The sequence below is a fragment of the Symphalangus syndactylus genome, chromosome X (assembly GCF_028878055.3).
Source record: "Symphalangus syndactylus isolate Jambi chromosome X, NHGRI_mSymSyn1-v2.1_pri, whole genome shotgun sequence".
Classification (NCBI taxonomy): domain Eukaryota; kingdom Metazoa; phylum Chordata; class Mammalia; order Primates; family Hylobatidae; genus Symphalangus; species Symphalangus syndactylus.
In genome coordinates, this window is record NC_072447.2 from 78,795,254 (window position 1) to 78,805,947 (window position 10,694).

At 46.3% G+C, this 10,694-nt stretch overlaps 1 protein-coding gene across 7 annotated transcripts; it reads right to left on the bottom strand.

Moving 5' to 3' along the window:
• Positions 1–993: 993 nt before the first annotated feature.
• On the bottom strand, positions 994–10,256 carry SNX12 (sorting nexin 12). Of its 7 annotated transcripts, XM_063635133.1 has the most exons (5): positions 9,848–10,210; positions 4,593–4,688; positions 3,585–3,709; positions 2,773–2,865; positions 994–1,900 (listed from the first exon to the last, which is right to left on the bottom strand). In XM_063635133.1, the coding sequence occupies exons 1-5, from the start codon at positions 10,010–10,012 to the stop codon at positions 1,861–1,863; spliced, it is 519 nt and encodes a 172-aa protein (XP_063491203.1). In that variant the 5' UTR covers positions 10,013–10,210; the 3' UTR covers positions 994–1,860. The 7 variants fall into 7 exon arrangements, with proteins under 7 accessions (XP_063491203.1, XP_055123759.1, XP_055123760.1 ...); XM_055267784.2 differs by having other exon boundaries at positions 994–2,865; positions 9,848–10,256; XM_055267785.2 differs by having other exon boundaries at positions 994–2,865; positions 9,860–10,199.
• Positions 10,257–10,694: the final 438 nt, after the last annotated feature.

Genomic DNA, 10,694 nt, shown 5'->3' on the forward strand with positions numbered 1-10,694 from the left:
TTATTTCACAGAAATACCCATTCTTCCCTAGCCCCTCAGATATTTTTAGTCATCTCATTCATGAACTACCAGAAACCTCAACTTCCTCACAGCCCCCACTCTTCTACTTAGAACCAAATACTGCTAAGTAATGTTAATTTCCTTTTTTTTTTCCTTTTGAAATTTTTTTGTAGAGACAGTGTCTCACTCTGTTGCCCAGGCTGGTCTCAAGCTCCTGGGCTCAAGCAATCCTCCTGCCTCAGCCTCCCAAAATGCTGGGATTACAGGCATGAGCCAACCACATTCAGCCTTAATTTGCTAATGTTTTGAACACATCACTTTCTATACCTTCTTTCCATGTTGAACTACATCAAAACTAGCTTTGATTTTCTAAATGACAAGACTGCTACCTCCTCTCATTCCAACCCTTGCCAAAACCCACTCTGTGTAGGGAAACCATTTCAGAGCTCATTGGTCAGATGAATATCCACCCGACAAAAATTCTGAGAGTTCACCCACCTTTCTGCCTGTGTCACATTTATTTGGGGAAAAAAACAGTGTCAGTTGAGATAAAAAGCCTATAGAAGAAATGTTTGTTGGTGTTGTGTGGGTGTGTGAGAGGATGAACACATGCATGTGTGTTTATGTACATGTATTACACATGCAGACACACACACACATACACACACATATAATAAATATATTCTGCCCAAATTAGCACAAACCCACAAGCTTAAAAACCAAATCTGCTAAATGTGACTCAAACAACAGGTACTGAGCCTACAGCTACTTCCTGCAAGCAGATGCATTACCTCTGTGACAAAGTCAGTTGTGAGTTGCAAAAAGGATAGGTAAATATCATTAAGATAAGTTAAGATTCTGCTTTTTAAAAAAATTTAAATGCAAAACATTACCTCAGGACACTGGCCACATTGTATGATTTCTGCATAATACCCAGCATATCCTAGACACTAAAGAATACTAAATTTACAACTTAAGCAGGAAAACAGAGGCTTGCTTCACAGTGGTTTAATATGAACAGAGTTGAATATGACATTGTCTGACAGAAGAATGAACAGTTTGCTGAATAAAAGCCCCAAGTCAGGATATATATACACAGCAGAAATGGGGCCTCAGACTCTCAGCACTTGTGCACAATGAAAGAGGAAATCGTTTTTAAAAAATATCTATAACAGAGGATACAAATCAAAAAGGCAGCAACAACAACATTGGCGAGGTGGGAAAGGGAGCAGAGCCTCTCATTAGGAGCTGCTTAGCCCCTGGCACAGGCTCAGCAGCTGGAGAGCTGTCTCAGGGAACTTTAACATTTAGATTGGTTCCAAATCCTATGTCAAAATACATCCTAATCTCTCTGATCGGGGTCAGTCAGAATCAGCAATCCTTTTCCCCAATGCCCTGCATAAAAAACTCCAATCTTTCCATGATAGGGAGTCTAAGCAAAGAGCCCCCACCTCTCACCTGGCACCAAAGTTAACTTGCTCTCACCCCACCACTTGGGACAGACATTGGGCCCCAGCAAACAAACCACCCCCTCCAAGACAGAAACCAGGATAGTTGCCAGCCTCAAGAAGCTGCTTCAAATGTTAAGATTTAGGAAATCCATACCAAGCTGCTATCCACAGTTCAACTTCTGGGGAAAATGCTGGAGTTGCATGAGAAACAAGTGCAGGCAGTTCAATAACCCTGTGACCACGCCGGGGAGGGCAGCAAAAACTCTTACCCCTGAGCCCCATTCAACAGCTCAAAGTGCTTAGGAGAAGTCAGAGACTGTGTGGTTGGTTTGTGTGCTTCTGCCCTGTGGCAGCACTAAATGGGACGGGGGAAAGGAGAATGGAAGGAAGACAGTGTTGATGCCCTTCCCTACCGTGGGGAAGAGCCTAGAAGATAATCCACTCCCACCCTTCAGGGAGTTACCTGGCAGTGGTGAGTTGCCCCCACCCCCTCAAGCCACCAAACCTGCAAAGCTAACCCATAAAGTAGCAAGGGCTTAGGGAGGGAGAACTGCTGGCCCATACTGACTCACCAGCTGATGAGCAAAAACAGGCAGCTAGAGTGGGAGCCACAAAGGGAGAGGGGCTAGGCAATAGGAGCTCCCCTACTGCCCTATGGCTTTCTTCTGACTCTGAAGCAGCCATAATGATGGGCCCAGAAAACCCACACACCCTGCTCCATACAACAGACTGCTTGGACTCTAGGAGGATTACCGCCACGGAAAGCAACAAGGGAGAGAGAAAGCAACAAAAGAAACTGTTAAGAAAACTGGGAGCAGGCCTAAAGAAAACAAGGAAAGCTTCTGAGTCTCTACCACCTTTCGAAAAAGGAAAAAATACATGCAATTAGGAAAGGCAGGGTTTTTCCCTGCTCAGTGTTCTTGGTTAAACCTAAGAGTAAGAAAAATCCCCTGGACTTGCAGCATCAGTATGTATCCAAGTGCCTCACCAGCACAAGCGCCCCCCTCCCCCCAGGTTAGCCTTCTGGCATGGGTAAATGCCCAAGAAATTGCTTTCCAGTCTAATTCCCCCACCCACCCACCCTAACCCCAAGCAAAGGGCATCTGCCTGTGGGTTCCCACCTCTCCTCAGAGAAGAGGATCCTAGCAGAGTGCCCATATGGTGTAGTCAGGTACCAGGGAGCACAATGCCAGACAGTCTATCAGGCCAGGAGATGGGCAGCCAACTTCAGATCAAAGACAGAGAGAGGCTTAGTGTAAAAACCAATGTCATTTCAGCAGGAAAGTAGAGGGCAGGTGGTGAGAGGGGCTCCTACTGGCGCACCTTCCCCGGGACGTAGTTCCTGTCAATTGCCTCCTCCTGCAGGAACATGTGTAGGCAGCGTTCATTCTGAGCCAGTGGGTGCCCAGCAATTCTATAAAGAAACCAGGATGGTTATCAGTAGTATTCAGAATCAGAGAGAATTAGCAGAGGGATGGGGATGCGGACAGAGGAAGAAGGGCAAGGTCAGCCCTAAGGTTCAAGCCAGTAGAGGACAGCAGTAGGGTACCACCTAAACCCTAATATTGTAAAGGGGACGGGGGATAGAGAGGCAAGACAGGGAAATCCCTAGATATAACCAACATGCAGTGCTTTCTCAGGCCCTGACACAAAGGATCAGAATCCTACTCAAAGGAATGGAGTTTTACTGTCCAGTCAGCCCACCATACAATTGGCACCACGTCATGGTACCCATTATAAAAGGTGAGCTGGGTGCAGTGGCTCACGCCTGTAATCCCAACACTTTGGGAGGCCAAGGCAGGTGGATCACTTAAGGTCAGGAGTTCAAGACCAGTCTGGCCAACACGGTGAAACCCTGTCCCTACTAAAAATATGAAAATTAGCTGGGCATGGTGGCCGGCGCCTGTAATCCTTGCTACTCAGGAGGCTGAGGCAGGAGAATCGCTTGAACCCAGGAGACGGAGGTTGCAGTGAGCCGAGATCGCACCACTGCACTCCAGCCTAGGTGACAGAGTGAGACTCCATCTCAAATAAATAATAAATAAAAATAAAATAAAAGGTGAGGTAAACAAAACATATAGAAAGACTACGATGGCAAAAGTAGCAAGTGGAGCCCCCAGGAACTTGGCTTACTTGTTAATAAACTGCTCGAGGCCCTGCCTCCTTTCTTCGATGAAAGACTCTTCAAAGATCCCTTCATCTCCTCGGAAAGGGAGCTGCCGCTTCAAGGCTTTCCCAGGCAGTGGTGGTACTACAATCTGCAGGCACACACAAAATTCCAGCCACATGGGAGAGAGACAGAATGGGAATGAGATGGTAAAGCACTGTGTACCTCATTTCTTATTAGGCATAGGGTCCATCCTGTCCCACAGCCAGCAACTTGCAAGAACTAAGACCATAAGAACAGTCAGGATGGCTCAGGTCAAAAATTAATCCGTTGCTGTGGGAGGACAGGTTTACCACCTCAAAAGAAGGAAATAAATTCCAAATAATCCTCACTTTCCTTAACAAGCCACTACCGTTCAAGAATTTAGCTAGGATTTTCCTGACATTAGACTTTCCATTTTTAGCACCTACAGGAATTAAGTTGTACAAGTTTACTAGTGACTAAGTGAAGTACTACTTTAAAAAAAAACTTGTCCTGAACTTACCACTTTCTTTTTTTTTTTTTTTTTTTTGAGACAGAGTCTTGCTCTGTCACCCAGGCTGGAGTGCAGTGGCACGATCTCAGCTCACTGCAACCTCTGCCTCCCAGGTTCAAGCAATTCCCATGCCTCAGCCTCCCAAGTAGCTGGGATTACAGGCATCCACCACCACACCTGGCTGATTCTCATATTTTTAGTAGAGACGGGGTTTCACCATGTTGGCCAGGCTGGTCTTGAACTCCTGACCTCAGGTGATCCGCCCGCCTCAGCCTCCCAAAGTGCTGGGATTACAGGCATGAGCCACTGCGCCCAGCCAGAACTTACCACTTTCAAGTTTCAAAAGGTATCCCCCCGATCTAAAATACTGAGATTTGATGGATAAGAATGTGTTCACCCTCTTCATTCCCTTCAAGACTTTACAGACTGTGGTTGTATGCCCCCTCAGCCTATGTAGATCTCCTCCTCCAAAGATGCCACACAGAGAACAAGGCCATACCTTGCTATCTCTCTCCAGCTCATTTTTCAGCCACTCAAAGTCACTGTAGCGCCGCCGTACGCAGGACTCTTTTAGCTTGAAGATAGGTAGGTTTGTCTACATGGAAGGAAAAATTAAAGAAGAAAGATGGTAAGTAATGTTCAGCCTGTGGTAGCCACCTGTCTGAGTAACTTGGACAGGTCCCAATGAAGAAATAGCTCCTAGGGATCATGCTCCTATAACCCTTTCAAATCACCACCAGGTAAAAACCAACCCTTACCACATCCAACCTTATCACAGCTGATGATCAGAAGTCCCTTGCTGTTTAGAATGTATCCTACAAATAGACTTGCAGTAGTATGTAAATATGTACATACGAGAGTTTTCACCGGCCTTGGTGGCTCACGCCTGTAATCCCAGCACTTTTGGAGGCCAAGGCAGGCAGATCACTTGAGGTCAAGAGTTCAAGACCAGCCTGGCCAACATGGTGAAACCCTGTCTCTACTAAAAATACAAAAATTAGCCAGGTGTGGCGGCACACACTTGTAATCTCAGCAACTTGTGAGGCTGAGGCAAAAGGATCACTTGAATCCAGGAGGCGGAGGTTGCAGTGAGCCGAGATCACACCACTGCACTCCAGCCTGGGAGACAGAGTGAGATTCTGTCTCAAAAAAAAAAAAAAGTTTCATTGCATTTTATTATTTATAATAATAATAAATGTCTATGAATAGACAATAGGTTACAATGAATTATGGCATACCTGTATAGTAGAATATTAAATAACTATGAAAAGAATGTGAAAGCCAGGTGCAGTGGCTCACACCTATAATCCCAGCACTTTGGGATGCCGAGGCAGGGGAATCACCTGAGCCCAGGAGTTTGAGACCAGCCTGAGCAACCACAGCAAGATTCCATCTCTACAAAAAGTTAAAAAGCCAGGTGTAGTGGCAGTGCTCACTTGTGGTCCCAGCTACTCAGAAGGATCACCTGAGCCCAGGAGGTCAAGGCTATGGTGAACTGTGATTATGCTACTGTAATCTGGCACAGAGACTCTGTCTCTCAAAATAAAAATGAAAGATCTCTATGTGCCAGTATGGAAAGATATTAAGTAGTAAAATCAAGGTATAGAACAGTATATATATATAGCTTGCCTCTATTTGTGTTTTAAAAAGGGATGTATATGTATATATTTATACTGATTAATAAAGTATTTATGAAAATATACTGATAATGGTGATTGACTTTGGAGAGTAAGAGAAGACAACTGGAATGGGTGGAATAGTCACGTTTTTCATTGTACAATTTGAATTTATCATGTGTACATATTACATTTTCCTTTAAAAAGTGAATTTAAATTCCCTGTAAAGAGATAAACACATCCAAGGTATGCCTACCTCTGCTCTTCCTGTCCAAATCCTCTCCATTCTACCAGTGCTCACTCAACTCTCACTTCACACAAAAAAATTTCCTGACAACACCAACTGGATTTATTGGTTTTCCTCCTCTCTGAACTCTTCTGACAGTTATACTTTAGCATTGCCTGATACATTATTGTTTTATGCATCATGTTTGCCTGTCTAACTAATCTCATTAAGATCAGAAACTATGACTACTTCTGCATCTTCTAAAATGCAGAATATGCAAGTTACTCAATAAATGCTCGATTAATAGAGACTCCATGTGTCTGTTTATCCTCTCCTCATCTAGAAAATGCATAAGAAATCACCATTACAAAAGTTGGCTTACCATAGCTTGCTCCCTGATATAAATCAGCTCATTCCCACATTTTAAACACTGAGAAGATTCCCAAGGCTCTAGTGGCAACACGAATCCCCTGACAAACAGAAAACCCTGATCTTCACTCCTGTCTACAAGTTCTAAATAGAAATGGCCAACCACATGTATTAAAACTGACCATATTTACTGCCAGTCAATTCAGGTGAGAGGATGAATAAAATAAACTAGTTATCTCCTTTCTCCACAACTGCCTCTTGGCAGGAAAAGAGCATCTCGAAACTCTATTAGAGCTTCACACAGACCCCACTACATCATGCTTTGTATTTCTTGACACTGGAAATTGTCTTTTCAGGATCCAGTTCTCAAATAGGCCATCAAAAGACAAATAACTGGCCAATTTTACATTAAACTCCATCCAGGATCGTCAAGGTCCAAGGAATGTCAATAGGTTGAAATGGAGTGAGATTCACATAAAGTAATATTACTAAACCATTATTTATTTAAAAGAATAAATAAGGGCTGGATGTGGTGGCTCGCGCCTGTAATCCCAGCACTTTGGGACGCTGAAGCAGGCAGATCACTTGAGGTCAGGAGTTCCAGACCAGCCTGACCAACATGGTAAAACCCTGTCTCTACTAAAAATACAAAAATTAGCCAGGTGCTTGTAATCCCAACTACTCAGGAAGGTGAGGCGGGAGAATTGCTTGAACCCAGGAGGCGGAGGCTGCAGCGAGCCAAGATCATGCCACTGCCCTCCAGCCTGGGTGACAGAACAAGACTTTGCCTCAAAAAAAAAAAAAAAAAGAATAAACAAGGCCAGGCGTGGTGGCTCACACACTTTGGAAGGCTGAGGCAGATGGATCACTTGAGGTCAGGAGTTTGAGACCAGCCTGGCCAACATGGCGAAACTCCATCTCTACTAAAAATACAAAAATTAGGCCGGGCATGGTGGCTGACACCTATAATCCCAGCACTTTGGGAGGCCGAGGCAAGCGGATCACTTGAGGTCAGGAGTTCGAGACCAGCCTGGCCAACATGGTGAAACCCATCTCTACTAAAATACAAAAATTAGCCAGGCGTGGTGGTACATGCCTGTAATCCCAGCTACTTGGGAGGTTGAGGCAGGAGAATCACTTGAACCCGGGAGGCAGAGGTTGCAGTGAGCTGAGATCACGCCACTGCACTCCAGCCTGGGCTACAAGAGCAAAACTCTATCTCAAAAAAAAAAAAAAATTAGCCAGGTGTGGTGGCACCATGCCTTATGCCTGTAGTCCCAGCTACTCTGGAGGCTGAGGCAGGAGAATCGCTTGAACCTGGGAGGCACAGGTTGCAGTGAGCTGAGATCATGCCACTGCACTCCAGCCTGGGTGACAGAGCGAGACTCCGTCTCGAAAAAAAAAAAAAAAACTGTGGAAGGGACCGATTAAAAGTTTAGTGAGTAGAAAAATTTTGCATGCTAAAGTTTTGCTACTAAGCGTTGTCAAGGAGACAGAAGTGTAGTAGAAAGAATATGGAGTCAGACATATTTGTGTTCAAATCCCAGCCCCGTCAGTTATAGTTACGTGTACTTGGGCAAGTTACTTAAACTGCATTCCTCCTCAGTTTCCCATGTGTAAAACGAAGTTTTGTAAGGATTAAGACAAATTAAAACCTAGTTCAGTGCCTGGTACACAGTAGGCACTAGATCAACAGTCCCTGTTGTTATTAGAATACCTGGAGTAGGGCCAGGTGTGGTGGCTCACACCTCTAATCCCAGCCCTTTGGAAGGCCGAGGCAGGAGGATCACTTGAGGTCAGGAGTTCAAGACCAGCCTGGCCAACATGGCGAAACCCCGTCTCTACTAAAAATACAAAAATTAGCCGGGCATGGTGGCATGTGCCTGTAATCCCAGCTACTCGGGAGGATGAGGCAGGAGAATTGCTTGAACCCAGGAGGCAGAGGTTGCAGCAAGCCGAGATCGCACCATTGCACGGCAGCCTGGGCAACAGAACGAGACTCCATCTCTTAAAAAAAAGAATACACGGAGTAAAGAGCGATTTCATTCAGAATCCCTGACTCTTGGGTAATGCATCGAATGTCTCCAAAACCCCACAGCAGACAGCCCTTATGCTGTACTAGTTATGCCCAAGCTCCCTCAGGTAACTAAGTTCTCCAGCACTGACAATTTCCTGCTTTTATCATATTCTGAAGGACCTAAATTCCATTCTCCCCCCAAAGACATGATTTCAAATAGTTCTTATATAGACAAGTGTTTCTCATGTTTTGCTATTCACTTTTCTTTCTTCAGTTTGGACTTTGCCAAACTTGGAATCTGGAAATCATCATTTCTCAATAAGATTTCAAAGCCCAAGCAGGAGACCACAATTTCTCATTCAATTCACTCCTTCAACAATGAAAGCACATACACTCTTTTAGTTCTTCAATGCTGTTTGAGCAGGATGCTGTCCATAGAGAATATTCTGGCCTTTTAGTCTGAGAAGAAAACATAAGGAAAAATAGAAAATGATTCTCAAACTGTTTTGCCTATAACCACTTCAAGTGGGCAAAAGATCCTGCAAACCAAGTACTCTATCTGCACATTCCATCCTTGCATTATGGGCTAAGCACTAGAGAGTAAAGTCCTCTGTCATGCATGCTGGAAGAAGCCACTCCTGGGCAGTTCTGAAATGTCATGTATTAAAGTAACTACAGACCAGGGTCAGAATCCAAAAGGGTAATCTAGGACAGAAAGGGCAAAAAGCCATTCATATACAAAGTACCTAAACGAGAGTCAATAAATACTGAAATAAACATTCTGGATACTTCAAATCTAAGGGATCAGCATAGAATGAAAGCAGTGACTGACAAGGCACCAATCCCAGGGCAAGGCCAGGTTTCAAGGCGAGACAGCATGTAATACCTGCGAAAACTTAAGCATAAAACATTTCTCTCCTTCAGATGCTGATCCGACACAAGTTAGGAAAGCGCTCGGTCTCAAGGAGACTCCCTTTCTTATTTCTGCTCCCACAAGCCCACTGTCTGCCTTTTCTGGAATCTATCTTCCCTTTAATTCAAGGCTTTGCTTAACTCCAATCCCAGGGAGACCGCATTAGAAAGCAGCCGGCCTTCCTGCCCTCCCTCTTCAGACTTCCCACAACCTAGTTTAGTTATGGAGCTCAGCGATATATCGCCTTGGCTTTCCATCCCCCAGCCCTCTTCCATCCTCCCTCCCTTCCTTCAGTCGCTACAGCCGTGATTCCTATCTCCTTGAATTCCTCACTCTAATCTTTTTCCATCCACCCCACCCTATCCAGCCACGCTTCACTTCCTCATGGGTAGTTTTCCTGCATCACCGTCCGATGTCTCCCTCAGGAGTTTTCTGCATCCTCCGGCCACAACTGAATCCGCAGACCTCGTTCCAAGCCTATTATGCCCCTAACCCCCAAATGACCCCTAAGGCGTCTTCCCCGCCGTTAGTTGTCCCCGCGGTAGCCTCCCTCCCCCCTCCCGCCCGCGCCGCCCAGTCCTCCCTCAGCTGTCTCCCTCACCCCGTGACTCACCCGCATGCGAACCTCATAGGTGGTGAAGCGCGCGCGTCCCACGCCCACCGTCTGAGGATTAAAGATGTCGATCTCCAGGAAGTTACTTGGCGGCCCGTAAGCGTCGGTCAGGTCCTGCGGCTTCGAGTTAAGGCGCCGGGTGTCAGCTACTGCCGTGTCCGACATCTTTCCGAAGGAGAGCCTGGGACCAGGGAAGGGGGGTGGGGGACAGAGGCCTGAGGCAGGAGCGCGCACGGCCCCTCCCGCTTGCAAAATAACCAGCCAACCCACAGGCGGCGGCGGCGCGCACGCGCGCCCACGCACGCACGCACGCGCACTCCGCACGGGCCCGGGCCCCGCGCCCTGAATAGCGGCCGTGCTGACTGCTGCGCGCCCTGTAGAGTGGAGGCCGTATTCAGGCTTCCGGGTGATGTTTGTGGCCACCCAGGAACCTGCATCCCCAATACGCAGTACCCAATACCCTGCTTAGCAGCACAGGCTGGCTCCGCCAATCGCGGCTCCTCAACCCAAGAAGTTGTCTCATACCGTCTATCAATCAACAGTGGGCACTGCCCCGCGAGCCAGGCTCCTACAGGGATAGGCCGAAGCCCCGTGACCCGAATAAGTACTGGTTTTCCGCGAAAATAGAAGGGTGGTCTATGGAGGGTGGGGTTCCAACAATAGTGCTGAGAACCTATAACGTAGCGGTCCCACCTGTGCCACTGATGGTTTCAGTTCACGCCACACACAATGGCGCACTCAGCACTACATATGGCGCCAGGAAAGCAGCAAGCAACTAGGATGGGGTAAAGAAAGACATTTCTCTCTCACTTTTCAGGAAAATTGGGCATATCTTACTCCTTGTTGC

What these genes read in the sequence shown, in the direction of transcription:
- SNX12 (XM_063635133.1), bottom strand. Translation starts at nt 10,012, where the DNA reads ATGTCGGACACGGCAGTAGCTGACACCCGGCGCCTTAACTCGAAGCCG. An exon ending in CCTATGAGGTTCGCATGCGG is followed by an intron (nt 4,689 to 9,847) that starts GTGAGTCACGGG and finishes CCTTCCATGTAG; the next exon opens with ACAAACCTACCTATCTTCAA. An exon ending in AGCTGGAGAGAGATAGCAAG is followed by an intron (nt 3,710 to 4,592) that starts GTATGGCCTTGT and finishes GTGTGCCTGCAG; the next exon opens with ATTGTAGTACCACCACTGCC.